Here is a 22,044-nt window from a genome sequence, read left to right as displayed (position 1 = left end):
CTCCTTTTCCTATATCGATTTAGTACTTTCTACAGATTATTCTGCTTGCTAAGAGCGGATGCTTATTTTCATAAAGCTATGAAGACAAGCGCGAAAATGATTTAGAATGAAAGAAAAGGAAACTACCTTTTCTAAGTTGATGCCTTTTTTTTTCTTGGCTTTTGTGTGAACATGACATTCATGCAACTAGCAGAGATAATTCCTGACACATCAACCCTCTGAAGTAAGGGTAATGCTAGCTGTACAAGAAAGGTTGATTATTTGGCTTTTAAGAAAATTAATGAGTATTTTGGGGCTTTTAGCAAAAGGATTTGAAATTGCTGCTGTAGAGCGGGTAGGTACAAAGAAAGGAAGATGATGAAGATATATATTCTTGAGGACTAATACTGCAGGCATGGAAAGAAGTTGAACGATTCGAAGCTTTAATCTGTGATGGTGGCTCTAAAAGAAACTTAATTTTATGTAGATAGCAAAAATATAAAATATATAGCTTCATTTAATTGAAAAAGACCAATAACTTAGTTATTTCTTTATTACTAACAAGAAACAATTGTAAAAAGGGAAATCAGTTTTAACCATTGTATACAGAAGGGATTTGATAACATAATGCCTAAGATGAGAAATGAGAGCTCCATGTGGCATTCTTTTTCATTTATATTCCTTTCAGTAACGAAATGGAATCTGTTCCCTACATCTATTTCATTAGAATTTTTGAAGCACCTGTCACCTATCATCATCAGTTTATATGTATTTCAAGTTGTCTTGATGAACAAATGTACTAATGCAGGGTCCATATGTCCACATGTCTGGGAGGGGAGATTCCACGTGGTTTTTGGATTACCTGTCTGGACTCCTTTTCCCGTTTATTGTTTGGAGTATGTCACCTTCTGTCAATCTAATTACTTCTCTAAGAAACGGCTGTTCTCAGCTCACTGCATGACAATCTCTGCCTTGTGAAAACATCCCAGAAGCCTCTGCAGTCAATTGATCTACCCCAAAAGTGTCACTCTCACATGGAAAGTCGAATTCAGTATACAGACTCACTCAAGATTTACAGAGTTCTCTGAGGGAAGATTTTCTTTAGATACGTAGCCAGAGAAGCTGGTTTCAGTAGATCTCTTGCCTTCTCTTGACATACAGAATAAATCTTTTCAAAACGTAGTCAGCTGAGAGACACAATAAATACAGCCAAGACTTCTAGCCCCTGTAATAATAATGATGATGATGGTGATGATGATTTAAGTGCCTACATTACCTGACCAATAACATTTGTAAAAGATCAGGGAAGCTTTCAAAGACCAGAGGCAGAGATTTTGATTTTTCCAAAAAAAAAAAAAAAAAAAAAAAAAAAAAAAAAAAAGGCCTGAAGAATAATGCTTATTTACCCAGTTAGCAGTCCCTTTAGTTTATACTGACTGTTTATTACTGTGATAAAGACAGACTTGGCTGAATCTAACAGTAATTCTTTTGCCATCCCCAAACAGCTATAGATTTTTAATATAATAAAGATAAGACTGCCCATATAGTTCCACATTCACATGATAGTATTTAAGTTTGTGCCATCGCATCCATTTTCAGAGCTTTGTAATTCTACCATAATCATCTGTTCTTGGCAGAAATGTGGTCTACAAGCTCTCAGTTGAGGATAATATTTTTGAACAATTTTTTCAGTGTTCTAGTTATGTGATTATGGGAACTTGGAACTCAGTATTAATTTGCTCTTGGATTTTGTATTTCTATATCTCAGAATGCCCCCCTTTTTAAATAATGCAATTTAACTTGAAATAAGACTGCAATACACCTTTCGCTCTTAGAGATATTTCATTACTTAAATACTGGTGATATTCAATGAAAGATAATGTAATTAGATGCAAAAAGAATTTATTAAGAGAAAAGGAGCCGCTGTTACCCTTCCCCCTCACCGTTGTTTCCTTTGTGACTTCATGGCACTAGCTTTGTTTGCTTAACAGTTTATGTAATTCTTTAGGTACAAAATGAGCTCTTGATCTAAATGATTTTTTAATCCAAAAAACTCAAAAGTGCTTTATTGAGTAATAAGCATTCCCACTCTAAAATTTGACATCTAAGAAATACCAATATTTTAGCAATATTCTCATTCTTAAAGTTTTCCCACAGCCTAATTTTTAAATTTTTCTGCCTAATTTATTTCAGCGTTCACTCTACTGCTATAGTCACATATGAGTGGGAGACATCTATTCCACATCCCTCACTTTCCGAGTGTGGGAAAGGCTGGGCAGGGGAAGGTGGCCCCACGTCGCTCACGGCAGGAGGCTGAAAGGCCAGTCATGCCTGGCCATGCTGGTTTGAGACCCGGCATGAGGTTTCCCTAAACTCTTCATGAAGCACTTGTGAGAGATAATGAGTTAACATTTGTGGAGGTCTTTCAATGAACTGTAATTGATGTTTGAATTTTTATAAACCGAATGCAGTATCTCCCCTCAAAAGCTTCATAAGAATATTTAGCGCACATGTATGTGCCAGATGGATAGTAATGACAGTTGATAGGCCTCTCCTAGCCCTTGCGATCTGTTGTCAAAAATCTGCACATCAAAACAACTATAATTCTTGCAATAAGATTTATTGGGTAATTTTTTAGGGTGCACATTGAAGAATCTACTGTCTAGATAAGACTATAAATTAATGTTCTATAAGATAAGATTTTAAACTGAAGGTTTATATAAGAATATTCCTATTATGCCTTATAGAAATATAGGCAGATTTTGAAAATTCTCAGATAATATTTTCTTGACCTGACATCTTTCCCTACAAAGGTGAATTTTTATGAAAAATATGTGGAGTATGATGCAAGGCACTGCAAAATTATTCTTAAAAGCTCAAGGATATATGGAGATCAAAGCAGAAACATCATAATATAACAAATAGTTATCACCCAGAAGAATATGCTTGTGGTTGAGATAATGCTAACAAAACAGCCTAAAACAGGAAATTAAGTTAGTGAATAAAACTATTATTGTAATGTATTGTGACATTCTTTGTAATATTATTGTAAGAACTGTCCAGAGGTATTTATTCTGGATAAAAATGATGGCTATAGATCTGTGGTAGGGGGACAGGTGGCCCCACCAATTATAAATTCCCAAAGATTATAAATGTATATATATATATTATCATCTTGTGTCAAAATACTCATTTTAATATTCAAACATTATACCACATAATAAGCTGTAACCATATGTTTATTTGTTATATTATACCACAATAACATTAATAAATATTTACAGAGCTGCAGTGTCTCATAGATGTATTAGAAATTGTAGCTCTCTTAGTTTGATTTTAAGTGAAACTCTTTAGTGCCTCAGAAAAAAACTAATTTTAAGTGTTACATTTGTTACACATTGATAAGAGCCAAGGAGTTTAAATTGTTAAGACTGACACTCCCTTTATAACTCATGTTGTTTTATTTATTTTCCCCAATTGCATGAATTAAAGATGGAGTGTTATCTCAGCTTTGAATTCCTTAGCTTGATGTCACAGCTTTTGCTTTATTTGTATGTGAATTCTGTCTTTAATAAAGATGAGCTCCGCTGAACTTTCCATTAATGAGAGACACTTACGTACCCAACTCTTTAAAAACGATTTTGGTAGTACCGGGAAAATTCAGAAATGTTGCCAGTCTATTAATAATTGACACGGTATGCTGTGTGATTAATCAGAAGTTTTATGATCTCTAAAAACATAACATTTTCTTTGTAAATCAGATGATGTACAATTAACTTGACAACCATCAGTTAAAAGGAAAGAGAGAGAGAGAGAGAGAGAGGGAGAGGGAGAGGGAGAGAGAGAGGGAAAGTAAAACTCAGGACTCCTGACTCATACTTTTTCCATGTTACATACGTATTTATCCTTCTGTGACAGCTGAGACTAGACCAGACCTACATTCAGGAGACAGGAGGTTCAGGATAAGGCACCGACTTTTCACTTTCATGTGTCAGGAGACAGTCTCAGGGTGACCTTACTCAGCTGGAACCAGGAAGAACTTTTGCTAGTTTGATAGTTGGTGACTTAGGTACCTACTTTCAGCATTCTCTGGCTTCCTTATCCAGCTGATGGTAAGCTAAGCTCAGGTGTTGTGACTTTTCTTTCAGCCTATGTTTAGGCAGGTAACTTCTCAGCATTACCACTCTCAATACATATTTTCACAAGTATAGAACTCTAAACAAACTACACAGAGGTAATTCTCCTTACGATCACAGCGTCTGAACATTCTCACTGGGTACTTCGTGAGAATATGAGCTGGGTTCTCTTACGGCATTTTGCTGTCAAGTGCATATCCTAAGGGGGTGGCAGGACACCATGAGTACCAACAATTATGCTAAACCCGAACTAGAGCTCTGTTTCTGACATTTCTGCTTTTGTCGTGATCACAGATTCTGAAATCATTGTGTAATGCCCTAATTTCTAGTTTTCCTGTGGGAAGATAGTGTTGCAATTTGCCACCTTACTCGTATTCTTCTGTAATTGTCTCTCACTGGATGTTTGAAGCATGTATGAATTCTGTACCATGAAATTTCAGCCCTCATGCCATCTTTGTTTATTGACTGAATTTGGTTGTAAGCGGAATATTGCCCTTTTATTTTTCTGTAACTAGCAATGAGTGCACTTTTGAAATCACTCATGGGTTCTCTCTATGGTTTCTTTAATGTAAAAAAGTGTATGTAATAAAAACCCGAAATACTGGACAGCTTGAACTTCTATAACACCCCTGAATGTCTCTTACAGCCTCTGTCTAGGTTTGAACTTTCCAAATTATGTATTTCAGACGTTGAGAAAGAAGGGCCTTAATGGCTGTGACAGCCCAGATCCCGATGCAGACGATTCAGTAGGTCACAGCCCTGAGTCTGAGGACAAGTACAGGAAAATTAACGAAGATATTGATCTAATGATCAGCAGGCAAAGATTGTGTGTAAGTACTCGGAACACCCTTCATTTTTTTTACTCTTGATATTTCTCTGAACCTGGCAGGCCTTGAACAAGAAAGAGAACAAAGGCTGTGAAAGCCCCGATCCCGACTCCTCTTATGCACTCACCCCACGCACTGAAGAAAAATACAAAAAAATTAATGAAGAATTTGATAATATGATCAAGAGTCATAAAATTCCTGTAAGTACCAAAGGTAGATGGCTGGTCTGCTGATAACCGCTGCAGTAACATACCTTAACCCTTTCAGTGATGACTTTCTGTAAGAAGCATTGGAAAGTCAAACCAGTAAAATAGCCATCTCACCCCACAGGGCAGTGCATTTAGAAAGCAAACCCCGAGGGATGCTGAAATTATGTAATCTAAAAGAGTTGCCATCCAGAAGTTCATTCAGAGGTAGAATATTTACAGGAAGAAGAGAAAGATCTATGCAACATGCCCTGAATTTATACAATCTTTTAAACACACAGCTCACACAAATCACAGTGCACTAGTAAAACTCTGGAATGTCCTTCTGAACAAGCTTGAGGATTTACTACAGAACATACGTATATTTGTACTGAGACCGGATACACGATGGGAGCCACAGTTCTCTCATGTAAACCGGCCATCAGCCCCCCAAAGAAAAGCTTGGTTCCAAATAAAGCTTCTTCAGCCCCTCTCCCTAAACATGAGATTCAGCAACAGCACTGAAGGGTTAAAGCTAATGCTCGCTGCAGGGAAACAGACTGCATGAAAACCTAATGGTAAGATTTCAACATGTTTGTGTGCTGGGGTGATTTTAAAGCTTTATCAGAATATTCGCTTTGCCTACACCAACATTTTCCATGCTTTAACATTTGGCTAAATTTTGTCTTAACCAAGTCAAAAAATTTCTAACAATCAATCATATGCCTTGCCAGATATTTAAGAGAAATAACTCTGCATGTATTATTTTGTTTGCCCACAGAATGAGGGGAAACGTACATACCTTTTATTATATTCTGTCATCAATCAAATGATGTTAATTTTATGACATAAAAGTGATGAAACTCAGAGGCTCACATGCTTTCTGAATAACCAATGTTAGTGTCTGAAACCCTCATTTTATACAAGCTCTTCAGTGGGTAATTAATTCCTTTCTCAAAAAAAGAACATTTTTTGTAAGTTAGCAAGATACCCTAAACTTGAGGGTTGGGAAAGATTCGGCAGTTGAAAATATGCCTCAGCAATTATAAGTGCAGATATTTGGGGACAAGAGCTCTAGGCTAAGTCCACAACTACACTCACAGGATAAATTAATGCCTTACACATAGTAGGTGTACAACCAACCTGTGTTGAATTAAAAGGAACACTTTAAAAGTTATTTATAAAATGTATGAATATTAAACTTTCTGTCTTCATCAGTATGTCTGCTTCTTTTGTTAAGTGAAATAATGTCAGCGGAAGAGATTTTGTTGAATCATTATTAATACATTGTATCATGAAAGAAAGCTTAAGTGCCTTAAATTCTTAAAGATTTCATAAAACCGAGTACTGTATACAACACACCCACAGTGGGCACTTTATTCAAAAATAACGTATTTCCCATCAGATGCAGTCATGCATACCTGTTATACCCAGAATTCTTACGTGATAAAATACCCATTGAGATTTTATTTTGCCCAGAAGAAGGAAGGAAGCAGTTCCCTTGAGCCAATTTTTTTAATGTTTACTTATTTACTTTTGAGAGAGAGCACAAGCGAGGGAGGGACAGAGAGAGAGAGAGAGAGAGAGAGAGAGAGACCTAGAATCTGAAGCAGGCTCCAGGTTCCCAGCGGCCAGCTCCGTGCCTGACATGGAGCTCGAACCCATGAACCGTGAGATCATGACCTGAGCCAAAGTCGGACACTCAACTGACTGAGCCACCCAGGTGCCCCTCCTTTGGGCCAATTTTTAGTTCTTACAGGCTGAGTTTCTCCAGCTATACAATACACTGTTTAGAGCTGCTAGGCACAAAGGTTTGTGAATATAAGATTGTCGGTGTCTGCGACAGGAGGAATCCCCTGCACAGCTAGGAAAGAGCAGTAGTATGTGTATTCCAGCGGATCACTCTCCCTGGATCACTCTCCCTGGCCATGTTCTTAAATGAGTATGAGGCTTTAACCCCCGAAGCTCTGGGAGAATGCCCATATTTGCACACTGGATCCTTTTTCCCATGCTTTAGGAGTAAGAGGTGTGATGCATACCTCAGCTCCCTTGCAGTATTTCATCCCGTCCTGTAAAGAGTTCAAAATCAGGATACATGATTTCTTAAGAGGTGCAGTGGTGTGTGGTGGGGGATGAAAACCACATGAGAGTTTAGAGGTCGGGCTGTGAGAAGGACTACACAGCTCCTAGCTGTGCTGCTGAGTCTTCCTCTCTGTAGTAAGTGCTTCAGCCTCCACGATGAAAAGCGCAGTTTTCGCACATCGCTTTCAGTTGCTGGAAGTAAATTTTGTTGAAAGTTTCCACAGCTGCTAAAACATTTACAGCAGGGCAAGGACACTCTGCCCTTTGTATGTAGGGAGTGTCTCCACCTCTTTAAAAACATTACAAGACTGTTTTTCTATTTCAAAGACCCGGTTTGAAGAGTTTCCCTTTTAAAATAGAAAATTTAATATTGCAAGCGCCTGTTACGATATAATTTATGCCCATATTCCTCAATTACATGAAATAATCCATGGATGATTTGGAATCTTGTTGACCAGCATTTCCTCACGCGGGGCTTGCCACGGTTCATGCTGGGCATCACAGCAAAAAAGAACAGTTCCATTTGAGGAACCAGGAATTAGGAAATGGGCTGAAGGAAGGAGGGGTGGTTGCAAGATTGGTTGAGAGAGAACAAGAAGGGAGGAAGTGGAAGGAGTATGTGTTTTCTTCAAATAGCAGACTGTGAAGACCAGGAAACACTGCTGTAAGTAGGAGCAAGGAAAGAGTTAAAGGCCTGGAGATTATCTGCAAAGGAGGAATGCTCCAGGGAAGGAAAAGATCAGAGGTATCAGCGATGGAGGTAAAATGGCAAAGCTACTCCAGGAAGGGGAGGATGGGATCGGAACAGGAAGAGCACAGAGTTACAGGTAGACCTGTGACCTAGTTAAGGGGGTAGATGGGCAGAGTGAAGCTGACTGTACCACCACCTGGTGACTTCTCTGTTTTGTACTGAATTTAACGTCTATAGATAGTGAGGTGGGGCACTAAGTGCTGAGAAGAGGACCAAGAACGATGAAGGTGTAGACATTGCGAGAAAGCGAGAATGAGAAGGGAATGAGCAAGTACAGGCCAGAGTCGTCAGGCAGCCTTGCGGAGATTTGGATATCAGCAATTAGTAGTCACTAGTCAGCAGAGTTGTGTGATTTGTTTTTCTCCCCCCAGTTCTCAGCAGCGTGGGAATGGTTGATCGAAAGGTAAGGGAGTGTCATTCATGGCCCAGTAAAGGGATTCAGTTTAGCCATTCACATTAAATAAAAAAGGCCTGTTAACTAAAAATATTTTATTAAAAATATTTTATTTGACTTTTTATTGGACTTTTCCTTGTGGTAAGTTTGGGAAAATAGTGGGTTTTGGGTAAGAGTTCAGATACCTTTCTGACCACGATGACTCACTTCAGCAACCATGATCAGTTTGCTCAGGGATAGACACTAAAAGCTTTTTTTGCTGTCATGCCTGTGTCTCTTATGCAGGGCTGGCATTGTGGGCATGTGACCTGTGCAGTTACACAGGGCCCTGCCCTCAGAGGCTTTGCCATCACCATCTTGAAATTCTTCATAATTTTTTAACAGGAGCCCGTCATTTTCATTTTGCCCTGAGCCCTGCAAAGTACATAGCAGTCCTGCCTACAGCATTTTATTTAATCACCCCAAATTCCCTCTTCCTTCCTGTCTCAAGTATTGTAAAATTTGGAGCCTGGCCCTGAGATATTTGTAAGTTTGGAGTTCTTAACTATATTCTGGCTTTCAATTTTTAGACAAAAATATTTTAAATAGATGCTTCTAATTTCCCTAATTTTGAAAAGTCAGGAAGAAAACAAGTAATGACAAATTCCTGTAAACATTTATACATTATTTCTGCCTTTGCATTCCCTAAAACATGTAGAGCTGGTTCATCTCTTTATGTTTGTAAACACTTCATGTCTCAAATCAGGTCAAGGGAGATTAAATGACTTGCCTGGTTCAATGGCAATTTATTACACAACTAGACTACAACTGAGATTTCTGATAGAAAGTAAGTTGTTCTTTCTGAGTCTCTGCATTGTCTCCTTAGTGTGGTCATTTTTAAGCTTATAATTCTACTTTAAAACTGTGTAACCAGTTCCTAATACAGATAAAGAAGTAAAAGAAACAAAGCAAAAGGTTTAATGCAAAAGGTGTTAGCATGTTATTATGAAGTGTGATTTTTTGAAGTATGCTTTGATATCAGAGCTCTACTGACCACTGTGTAACCAATCACAAGAGAATTTTATACTTATCATCGAAATTGTTTACAGTTCAGAATGCTGGAAACTGAGTAATTCTTTGGGATGATGGTCAGAAGAAGTGAGGAGTAAAGAGGTTTTCACTGAACTGGTTATTAGAGTGGTTCAGAATTTATTAAATAATTATTAAGAATCCTTTTTATTTTGGATGTGCATGTAGTGAGGGGAAATGGGCTTTGCTCTCTACAGAGATGCAGTCAACACTCTGTAGAATGTTCAGGGGAGTAGTTTGATAGCAGATCCTTAAGTACCCAGCAATAGATAAACACTTAGAAACACTAATAGTGAATACAAATTAAAACATTCGTAACTAAAAAATAGCTTTAAAATACCAAACCTGTGGGGCGCCTGGGTAGCTCAGTCAGTTGAACGTCTAACTCTTGATTTCAGCTCAGGTCGTGATACCAGGGTCTCAGGATCAAGCCCCACATTAGGCTCTGCACTGGGTGTGGAGCCTGCTTAAGATTCTTTCTCTGTCCCTCTGCCCCTCTCCCCTGCTCACGTGCTCACTCTCTCTCTAAAATAAAAATTAAAAAATAAAACTAAAATAAAATACCAAACCTGAGTAAATATGGAAGAGGAGGAGTCTTTAAGGTTTATTTTTTCCTAAGCACAGAGCTCACTCCAACAGGGATGCTCACCCACATTTCATAAGAACCCCATTTTAGCTCATTATTTTCATGGTACACAAATAAGCTGTTAACATGAAGCCCATACTCACTTCACAGTATCATTTCTGACTGCAATATTTTATTTCTCTCCAAAAACTTATACTGTGTTACACAATGATTTAATTGAAAAAGCAATAGGCTCAGTCACTTACTAGTTAGATGATCTTGGGCCACTTAATCTCATCGATTTAAAAAGGAAAGGATTATATCTTACAGTGAAGGGATGTTGAAAGTGTTGGGTCATATAATGTGTGTGACTTATATAGTCCAGTGCCTGCTTGGTAATAATACACAGTAAATTGTAAGCTTGTATTTTCATATTAGTATAGTGTCTTCCTAAAAACCCTCCTTTAATGAAAAATCGTCAATTCATATAACAAATATTAGACTAGGCTCTGCATTACCTTGCAGCAAAAGAGCTTTAAGAGCTTGATGAAAGGGGACATTATTTGGCCAACATCATAAGTAATGTTACAAGGGAAAGAAAAGCAAGAGAAAGAGATCAAGAGATGGTTGGTTGGTAGGGCAAGCTGTATGATTAAATAAGGTGGTTAGGGTGGGCTTCCTTGAGAAGGCCAGATTTTCAGCAGAAAACTGAAGAGGTGATGGAGTTAGCCATGTACATGAGGCAAAAATGAAGGAGGGAGGAAGAGGACAATAGGAAACCAGATAATGAAGCCTAGCGAAAGCTGGAATTTATAGGACCTTATAGAACATTGGAAGAAGCTGGGCTTTACTACGAGTAAGGTGGGAGCTTCTCAGGGTTTGAAACAGAGGGGTGTTATGATCTTATTTGTGCTTTAAGGGATCTATTCAATTGCTAGATCAAAAATAAAAAGGAGAGCAAGGATAGAAGCAGGCAACTCTTAAGGAAGCAACTGCAGTGATCAAGGCAACAGGGGATGATGCTGGAGACTTTAGAATGAGAGGTGGTTGGAAAGTGGGTATGTTGGGAAGTTAAGCCAATAGGATTTCCAGATGAACTAGGTGATGGGGAGAAAGTGAAGATTCACGGGTAACTCCAAGGATTTTATTCTGTGCCTTTGGAAGCATTGAGCTGTCATCAGCTGGAGATGAAGAGAGGTGTGAGTGGAGGTAGGTTGGAGTTGGTTTTGAGATGTCTATTAGACTAGACATGAGACAAGTAGAAATATTGAGGTGGTTGTTGGATATGCAAGGCTGAATCAGGAGAGAGAGCTGAACTGCAGATAGATAAAGGACCATGCTACTCTTAAATTCAGAGAGCAGGGAGAAGAGAAAGAACCAGCAACAAAAACGGAGAAGGAGAGCCATCGAGGTCAGTAGGAGGGAAAGTTCAGGGTCTTGAAAGGAAAGGAAGTTTGTCAAGAAGGAGTGACCAGCTGTGTCCCAAGTTGAGGCCTGAGGACTTACCATTGGAAAGTCAATAATGACTATGACAAGAGCATTTTCAGTGAAGGGGCAGAGGAAAACATTTTAATGGAATGAGCTGAGAGAACACACTGCTGTATTTCAACCCAAATTATAAAAGCAGAACTGCCATTGGTGACATGAGTTTTCAAGATGGTAAACAATTCTTAATGAAGTTCTTTACAAAACGAAGTTAAATATTCCCTCAATGCACACAGTAATTGCATTTCTGGAAATTTCAGAGTATAATAAAATCTGTGTTTCAATGTATAGAAATACCTTGTGTTCGTAGAACAAAGTTACTTCTGACTCACATCATTGGAAATGGGTTTTTTTCACACGTGAATGTGCAGAGGGGCTTTGGAAAGTTGAATGGGGTAAGAGATGTTGTGTTGAACTGTCCCACATATAATAGGGTATACAGCATATCTGCCTACCTACCCAGAAAATACCAGCCACACCCCCCAATCATTGTGACACCCAGAAATTGTCTCAAAGATTTCCAAAGTGCTCCCTAAGGAGATAGTCCACCCCTGAAGAGTACCACTATTCTAGATCTAGAGAGTCACTATTATGGCTCTGGTGGGAACGGTGGTAATTGAAGGGAGTTTAGTAAAAGGATTATTTGTTGATAGGTAGCGTTCCATGAAACCCAAAGGAATAGTGAAGTATATTAGGGCTTACAACCTGGAAGCTGTTAGCACATCTAGGCCTGAAGGAGAAAGAGGAGAGAAAAGAAACCAGAGCACACAGAGCAACACCTAAGTCTATGAAGATGGGACCCAAAAAGAGGCATGACCTTCACTAGTCCACCCATGGCTCAGCAGGGAGGGAGCTACAGTAGAAAAACACCATGATTGCTCTCCTATTCTCTGCACTTCTGCTGGTCCCTCCACTGGTCCAGCTGAAGCCAGAGGGCGAAAAGAGCCAGGCAGATGCAGGCTGGAGAGTAGGCCTCCTGGGCCCACAGCAGTGAAGAGGGTGGAGAGTGCTTCTGGAGGGGCAAATGGAGAAGACCTAGCACAGTACTTATCTTTGTTTCCTTAGGTATTCTAAGTAATTCCTATGTGGCCTTTGACTATAGGAATACAGTATTTCATTCATTGTCAGACATATATTTTACAGCATACACCAATACTTTTTGTTGTTTAAAAGGCTCTAGAAATTTGGGGATATATTCATTCTTTGATGTGTTATCAAATGTTTATATTTCATTATATGACAATGTTTATCCAAAAGTATTTTTGTTACTCTCTTTAAGTTAGTGTCTTAATAAAGAATGACTGTTTTAGTAAAGCATGTGAACATTTTTATTTTCCTCTAAAATAGTGAGGAATCAAAGACATGTAAAAGAGTTATGAAACATTTGCTTCTGTCAATATCGACATGTCCAGATCATGGAAAAAAAGAAAATAGGACAAATAAAGTATAAGAGAACATCAGCATAAATAGAAAGTAGTAGTGAATTCACCATCAGGATAAACAGCTTCTGCAGAGTATGCCATATGATGCAGGCCAGCCAATGAACCAGTAAAAGAAAGTTGATTTTAAGATTACTGAAAAAAAAGGTAAAAAAATAAATAAAAATAAAAACCTTTCAGTCACATGCACATGTGCTTTTAAACTGACACAGTGGCTTATTTGAGAATACTGAGGGAATGTTCTATATAAACCCTGTCTCTAATATATATATTAGATACACACATAAACATGCACATAAATCCATTTTTTAGTAAGAATGCTGTATGCTCTGACACCGTGAGTCCTCTGGCAATATATTCAAACAGTGTTTTCATTTATAATGTTAATTTTTCTTTTAGAAAAAAGGAGGTAGGGAGTTGTAAGTATGATTATCTAGTACAAGCAGAAAAATAAGCAAGATTTTGCTTAAATTGCTAAAATAATACCAAAATATCAATAATTAGGACCTGATTACTCTAATTAGGTATCCACGCAACCTCAGGTCCCTAAATATTTGCTCACTTTCTCACTTGACATAGAGGTCTTTCCATTTGTCAGTGTCAGTATATCCCAAAATGTGAAGTGTAACATACATTATGAACTATCATTTTAAAATATGGATCATTGAATGATACATGCTCTGTTGAATTCTGGATCTTAAAATGTCTATTATCTTTAGAGTTACTATCAAAAGACAGACTTTTAAAAATAATAATTAAAGTATATGTGCTATTCACATGCCTGGAGATGATTTTATATCATTAAACTTCTGCATAAATATGCTTCAATAAGCAATTAAACTGAAGACTCTGGTTTGCATTTTAATCCTCCTTTTTCTCTGTGAAGTCATCACAATCATGTACCTTTGATCTTGCAGTCATTTCTGGCACCAGATTCAGACATCACAAATGAACAATTATTACTTAATAGAATGGAATTCAAAGACAATGGAGTCTAATGAAATGGGGCTTTGTTTTAAACAAAAGTGAAACGTTTTCTAATAGTTGCAAAGAAAGAGTTCTAAGCCCATTAAAGAAATCAATTTATGATCTGAACATGTTGAGAGCTCTTCTTAATGGTCTTCTAGACACCAAGCAGCTTGGAATTTAAAAATTTTCTAGGAAAAGTAAAGGCTGCCTGTCCTTGAGGGCTTCTGTTTCTCTTCTTTCCTTTTACACATATTTTTTTTTTCTGCTCCTACAGGCTGTTCCACCTCCCAACTTTGAGATGCCAGTCTCCATCCCAGTGTCCAGCCACAACAGTTTGGTATACAGCAACCCCGTCAGCTCACTGGGAAACCCCAACCTTTTGCCACTGGCCCACCCTTCTCTGCAGAGAAATAGTATGTCTCCTGGTGTAACACATCGACCTCCAAGTGCAGGTAACACAGGTAGGTCCTCATGAGGACACAATGTTAGCAAATCAGTAGAAGGAGCCACTCTAGGCAAGATGTTGACTTTTTCAGTTTTCCATTTGTTATGTTCCTTCATTGCTTAATAGCCCTATTTTAGGTCTTTAACCTCGTTAGCCTGTCTTGTGAGATCTTTCATAATCTGCTGTTTATCTGTTCAGACTATCTATCACCAACCTCTCATGTGGCTATATTTTAACCACATGCTTTCTCAAACAGAAAGTAGAATATCCTGTCTCCCGTCTTTTGCTTCTGCTCTTCTCCCACCTAAAATGCCATTTTCCCTTTTCCTCTTAGCCAGATATCACCCCATTCTGTGAAATCTTCCCCCTGTCCTCTGATAACATTTGTGCCATTTAGTTATTTATTATTTTGATCAATTTTTATTACTTATACAGAAACTTACACCACAAAGCATTTAAAATGGAAAAGAAATGTGATAAAATAGCGTAACTTCTAAGAAGTGTGAAATAAAAAAAAAGAAATGAAATTAAGAGCCCATCGTAAGAACATATACACCTGCCACAAATTCGTCTCAATGCTTCTAAGAAATCCCTACTGTTGTGCAATTCACAGTGTTCCAGAGAAAAGAAATCAGTGCTCAGAAAAAGTTCAACCATTCTTCATACTCAGATCAAGCAAAACACACTATGATGTGCTATATTGAATATGTGTCTGTTTCCCCACTGGATTTAAAGAACCTTCTTGAAGGGAAGAAGGTCTTCCTGATTTGCCAGCTTCACAGTTGGAACTAATTAGATGCATATTAAATACAACCAAACAATTCCTTCACATTTCCAAAAGAAGCACCAAAAAGAATTGTATTTCTAAATCATACATAGCAAACCATTATACATTACATTTTATTTTTTAAAAAGCACTCTGTAGGAGGAGTTTAATATGTCTCAGGCACACATAACTCTATTAAAAGCAGTTTATTCACAGAAGACTTTTTCCTTGAGAAAACTTCCATATCTGCCTTATAATTAAAACTAAACATGTATTACTACTTAGTACAGAAACCTTATATAGAAAATATAACCAAAATAGCCAAATAATAAAATCTTGCTAAATCTTGAGTCTGAGAGATATGTATAAATGACTTCATTATGCCATTCTCTCTACTTTTGACTATGATTGAAGTTTTTCATAAGAATTTTCAATAACTGTATGTTATTCCTTTCACGTCATACTCAAATGCAGTTGAATTTCCTATTTGATAAACTCATGCTCATTTTTTTTTGAAATTTCATACTTTATTTCCAAAATATTATTTGTTTGGAAATAATAAACATTTCTTAAAACATAATGAACATTTTCTTCAAATTCCAAAAAAAGAACCAACAAATAATTATGGAGTATCTCTTAGAATCCATTAGAAAATAACCTAGTTGATACTCTGTTCTTTGGGCTAAATCTTATTCCTTAAAAACTAACAGTAATTATTATTTTCAATATCTTACTGAAACTTCCCAGCTCTTATATTTTAACACTGCCAAATGTTAATGTACTTTTTTAAGTTAGCAGTGAATAAGCATACCTTTCTAACTTTTTAGCCAATGAAACCTATTTTATGGTGTCAGTAAGGAAAATTCAGGCAGTAAATGAGGTCATTCACTGTGGGTAGGTTCATGAAATGACCAAAGTTCTGGACAATTAGCATTTTACAAAACTAATTATAGAAAATATATTTACAAAGAATTAAATATCAAATATATGGTTATTTAAATATATAGTAAACCTTACTCTTTTTTTTTTACTTTAAGTAAAACATCCAAAAATAAAATTTCAGAGACCATTTAAACACTGGATTTTTAAAATGTAACCTTTGTTAGAAAGAAAGATTCTGCAAAATGTCAGTGATTGAATGTAGGTTTAATGTTTGAGCACAGCATGTCATAATAAAACAAATGTCAGCCTTCCACCTTATTTTACAAATTTAGGACTCTTGGGAGAGCCAAAATACTGTGGTTGCTAAAAGTAAAGTGTGTTGTTTTGTGGGCCTTTAGCCTTTTCTCCTTTTGATCTTCCCCTTTAATCCATAGGTGGTCTGATGGGTGGAGACCTCACATCCGGTGCGGGCACCAGTGCAGGTGAGTAGACTTCTGTATTACAGCAAGTGTCATTGTTCAGGGTTCCTTTACTGGGTGATTTGCAGGAAGTAAGTCTTTTGAACAAAGTAGAGAGATCTGTGAGATGCATGGAAAAATGGCCCCAAGAATTTCTAAAGCATTTTTATGAAGCAGGAGGGGATGGATAGTAACTTAGAAGAATACTGTTAACCAGAACTTTTCTTAATCAAACTTCAGCTAGTCAACATAATCAGAATTGAAAGCTCTGATCAAACCAGTTTAATCCTGGATGCCATCTCTGGATGCAGAAGTACCTTCAGCAAGCCTTGCCAATTGAATTCTGTGTTAATCATTTCACATTTAATGTGAATCTCTCTCCACCCAAAGAAATACCAAACTCCTGTACGTTTACTTCTAAAGGAGAATACATTTTTAAAAGGAGAAAGTGAGATTATAACCATTCAACAATATTGTTAATAAAATAAAGCCAATTTTGGCATTAAAATGAGCTCCTAGAGAATAGGAATACAGTGTACCCCCAAAAAAAGCTCTTTAAATATATTATACTCTTAAGAACTTCTTCCACTATGGCCAGTCACACTTCTCCACAGTTCCATATTAATTCATACTATTGTGATTATTGAGATTGATGTCATTTTCAGTGCAGAGATAAGACAGCACAGTAGTTTTTAATGCTCACTGCAGCTCACTATTGGCATAACAAGTAACCATGGTAATTCCTGCAGCTGTAACATGCTGTACATTTAAAATAGTACAAGACAGGCATGAATGACACAAGGTTATGTTTGAAATGTCAAAAACATCCAAGCTTATTGAAATATCCATGGACAACCTAATTAAAATATTTTGCCAGGGTCAAATTTACTAGCCTGCTAATTTTAAGAAAGAAGATAAAGAAAATCAGCATACAAAAACATTTTTATAAATATATCCACTTGGGGGTAATGTTTCTCGCTTCTGATATTGGCTCTGCATTAATTCAGTGAGTAATGAAGAAAAAGTACTAGAACTACACAGTGAATTAACAGAATCAATGGCACTAGCCTCCTATTTTATCTATCTTTTAAAAATTAAGTAGAGGCAAATTAATGAATAAACTCCATATACTATCTTGCTGAACAGTGAAATGAAGTACTCATTTTTCCCCTGAAAAATACTTTGAGGTTTGTAGCCTCAAAATTACAAAACCAGATCAAAGCCAGACCAGTGTTTCTTGGATTCAAGCCTCTGCCAAAACTATGGTTAGAGAGAATGTTGGGGACTAAGAATTGGGGCTGTCACAAAGACCAAGAAAAAGATAAATTTAAAAAATGGTTTAGATGTTATGATATTTTATCCAGTATCTCGATGCTTTTATAGGAACAGCCAATAGTGGTGATTAAAGTTATTAGAAGTAGTAAAAAAATATATGGGGGGGATGGGTTACTTCGCCTTAATGGAAATAGACTCTTGTTTCTACTTAATAGCTAAAATGCTTTAGGATTCTCTATTGAAAATAAGAAGTGTTTGGTTGTTCAATTATGCTGTCATTGTCAATTCTCTGACAGCCCACTAAGTTTAATGGCCCTCCAGGGAGAGAGAAGATACTCAATCCTGTAACGTGTAAAAGTTAGCCACATGTATGGCTATAGCGTCATTGAACTAAAAAAATCTTACGAGCTTAGCAGATTTATCTTCCTACTTCAGGACCTCTGCCATAGACAGAAGAATCTTCTGCTTCAAAAATAGAAGGAAACAAGAAGGATTGCTCCATCCTGATATAATAAACATTATATCTGGATGAGTGTATCTCATAGCCATGAGCATGTAACTTTCCCAGTTACTATAGACTTCTGAAAAGGTTATTTCCCCACTTTTCAAAAATAGAGGAAGCAGCCCTTTGTAGCTCTGGTTCCACAAACACCTGTTGCAGATGCCATTTAGTAGGCTTCAGCTTAGCTGTCATGTCCTGCTACAGGCTCAACCATCTTCCCCTTCTTTCTCAAACCCGCCAGTATCATGTGTCAAAGCTGAATATATCTGTGCTGATGTCAGAGAATCACATAACACCAGGGGAAGCAAGGCCAGCCAGAATGTCTCTGCATTTTCAGAAAAGAAAACTAAAGCAAAATGACCAAAAGGTATCTTCCAAATTTTGAATATTGTCATTGAAATTCAAGGTCTCAGATAAAGTTAGAAACTCTGAAGCCAAGTGTACATAATTACTTTTCAGGCTTTGTAATTTTTATTCAAAATCAAATCATCTCAACCTGTAAAGAGGAGAAAATACCATGCAAAAAACTCTGAAGCCAAGTGTACATAATTACTTTTCAGTCTTTGTAATTTTTATTCAAAATCAAATAATCTCAACCTGTAAAGAGGAGAAAATACCATGCAAAAAAGAAGTAAATTTAACATTTAGTGTGTGCTTATAAATACCAAGAGACCAAAAAGATAAGCATTCTCTTTTTTCAGCTCAGCTTGATGATAAAGTATAACATCTTTCCCATCCAATCCCCGAGCTATACCTCTCTCTCATTCCATCATCCAGTGAATCAAGTCTTACAAACTCAGCCTCCAAGGTATTTCCTAAGTCTATTCTTTTCTCTCCATTCCTGTCCCAATGCCTTGGTTCACGTTCATAGCAACATTCCAGGGCTGTTTCCAGAGCCCCTAATTTGTCTCTCTGCTTCACATTGTACCCCACTCCAGTCTCCCCATGACTGATTAGCCTTTCTCATCATTCATGTGCCTAAAATCCAGCAATGGCTTCCCATCTCTTTCAGAATTAACCATGGGCCTCTTATCTCTGGCCTAGCCCTCATCTCCATTCTTAAACTTTTCATTTTGCCACGGCCAGCAAGAACCCTGCACTCTAATAATAACAGACATTTAAATTGCTCTTACTATGTGCTTTATAAAAAGTAACTCATTTTTTCTCATTATGGCTCTTTAACGCAGATACGCATATTATACCCTTTCTATAGATGGGGACACTGAGACACAGAGAGGTCAAAATAATTGCCCAATATGGAACCCAGGCAGTCTGTCTCCAGAGTCCATACTCTTAACCACTTCATTGTGCAGCTGCTTTCCAAATAGCGTGGAGGCCACTTGCCTTCATGTATGCATTCTTGTGCTCCTTCCCCTCAACTTCCTCTTGATCCTGAGCATTCCTTGTCATCCCTCAGAATTCAGTCCAGCCATTCAGGAAATTTTTTCTTCTGGAAGGAATTATGCATCTCTTTTCTTCCATGGCAGCCTGTGACCACATCACTTACCTCATTGCATTGCAGTTGCAATGTCTGGGCATACATCTTCTTTTTGTTTTAATGTTTATTTTTGAGAGAAAGAGACAGAGCATGAGTAGGGGAGGGACAGAGAGAGAGGGAGACACAGAGTCTGAAGCAGGTTCCAAGCTCTGAGCTGTCAGCACAGAGCTTTACCTGGGGCTCAAACCCACAAACCGCAAGATCATGACCTGAGCCAAAGTCAGACGCTTAACAGACTGAGCCACCCAGGTGCTCCTGGGCACACATCTTTCCCTGGATTCTCAGCCCTCAAGGGCAAACTGTGTCTTTCTTACTCAGTTTGGATTCCCAACACAACACATAAGACATAGTCTATGGCAGATGCTCCATTAATGGTTGTTAGCTGAATAAAGGAAAAAATGATCTACTGGTTATAAATTGTAATCATGTTGATGCAAAAAAATGGAAGAATACTTCAAAGAAATAATGTTAATTTTAAATATGAAAAGATAGACCCTTGATCTGTAGTTTACAAAAATAATGTATTCTTCTGATACTTATACAATGAATAGTGAATTGTTTGATTAAATGGATGAGCAACATTGACCAATAAAGTTTTACTCACTTTTCTATCATTCTAGAAATCTAAAGAAATGATATGCTGCAATAAATGAAATGTGTGTTGGTACCTCAGACCATCACAAATCACCTCTTAGGGGCGCCTGGGTGGTGCAGTCGGTTAAGCGTCCGACTTCAGCCAGGTCACGATCTCGCGGTCCGTGAGTTCGAGCCCCGCGTCAGGCTCTGGGCTGATGGCTCAGAGCCTGGAGCCTGTTTCCGATTCTGTGTCTCCCTCTCTCTCTGCTCATCCCCCATTCATGCTCTGTCTCTCTCTGTCCCAAAAATAAATAAACGTTGAAAAAAAAATTTTTTTTTTAAAAATCACCTCTTAAAAAAATTAACCTCTTATCACTTAAATTGAAGCAATTTCAAAGATAAAGGCAAATGGTAATTAAGAAGTAACAGGATAGGTTTGCACTCTTGGTATAAGGGAAGTATACAGCAGGTCATTATATAATACATTAGTAGTAGTGGCATTTCTAGGTTTCAGTTCAGTTATTCATCCACTACTTAGTCCTTTCCTCTCAACAACCAAAATCGGAAGACGCTGCTTTTCAAATTGTATTTTGTCATATCTCTGTGTATTAAAACCTTTAACATGCTAATCTTAGTGGTTATTGAGGATTGTTAAAATCGAGCTCGGTTGAGGTTTTATAATCATTAGATTTGGGAGAAATAAGAGGTAAGCATTCTCTTTTTCAGCTCAACTCGATGATAAAGTATGGCATCTTTCCCACTCAGTCTGTGAGCTACATCGTGTGTTGGCTCCGCCTCAGGGCCTCTTGTGCACGTACAGACTGATGTGGTACACGCACAACAATGCCTTGTGTTGGATTATTCACTATCCTATTAGTACCCTTTGTTTTCACTTTGATAACATAGTTGCTTTTTATTGTGTAGGAAGTACCAGTATGCTCAAGGATTCATGATTGAGACAAAAGAAAGTGAGAAAGAGAGAAGGGGAGGGATAGAGAGAGAAAGAAAGGAGAACCCTTTAGGAATCTCTTTGGAAATTTAGAATTTTACAATTTACATAGCTATTTGACAATAAGGCAAAGGAGATTTATGTATATTGGTTAATAATTTTAATTGGCATTTATTGTAAATTAGATATAATTTTATAAAAAAGAAACTAACAGCTGTTTCCTTATTTTGATTGTTAATTGTTTACTATTTTATGCATTTGGTTGTCAAGCGTTGTCACTTCTGGAATGCTTAATTTATATCAGCTAAATACATGGAGACTCGATGGTGACAGTGTACTGCTGTGGATGAATCACTGAGCAGTGAATAAGGATCCCCGGCTTCCAGGCTTTGAAAAGACTCCATCTAGCACGATCTTACGCTGTGACTTTGAACCTTTGAACTCAGTACACATATTGGGGATAAGATACAGATATCTTTAGTGCCTTCTTACACCAAATGTTTTATGATTAAATGATCATAGAACTTCACTTACATGACTTTCTTTGTAATTCATTTAGTATTGAAAAAGAAAAATTTAGCGTCTTATAAAATAGAACTCAGAAAAGGAAAAAAATCATACAATGTTTTAATTATCCTGTACCAGTACCATTGTTTTGCAAGTATTTGTTTTTTGAGAATACTTATCAAAAATTTCTTGGCTGACTTTCTTACCAGCCAAAAAGACTTCTCTGCAATTCTTACTCAGTGATTTAAAATATCAGTAAAGTAGTTAAAAATTCAGTCTAAAAGAATTGTCTTTAACAAGTTTACA

At 37.3% G+C, this 22,044-nt stretch overlaps 1 protein-coding gene across 22 annotated transcripts in view; it reads left to right on the top strand.

The window, feature by feature from the left end:
- Window positions 1-22,044, top strand: part of MEF2C (myocyte enhancer factor 2C) — a 171,868-nt gene that overhangs the window by 124,853 nt on the left and 24,971 nt on the right. For 14 of the 22 annotated variants that reach the window (XM_019836497.3, XM_011284522.4, XM_011284541.3 and 11 more), the window contains 3 exons: window positions 4,802-4,945; window positions 14,155-14,341; window positions 16,408-16,455. In XM_019836497.3, the coding sequence (XP_019692056.1) occupies window positions 4,802-4,945; window positions 14,155-14,341; window positions 16,408-16,455 (379 nt within the window). Of the gene's footprint in view, window positions 1-4,801; window positions 4,946-5,004; window positions 5,143-14,154; window positions 14,342-16,407; window positions 16,456-22,044 lie in introns of all 22 variants that reach the window. The other 8 variants (XM_019836547.2, XM_045033526.1, XM_019836564.3 and 5 more) reach the window with 4 other exon arrangements.

This window comes from Felis catus, chromosome A1 (genome assembly GCF_018350175.1).
Source record: "Felis catus isolate Fca126 chromosome A1, F.catus_Fca126_mat1.0, whole genome shotgun sequence".
In the NCBI taxonomy this organism is placed as follows: Eukaryota; Metazoa; Chordata; class Mammalia; order Carnivora; family Felidae; genus Felis; species Felis catus.
Note: the sequence above shows the minus strand (reverse complement) of the source record. Positions and strands in the feature narration are given on the sequence as shown.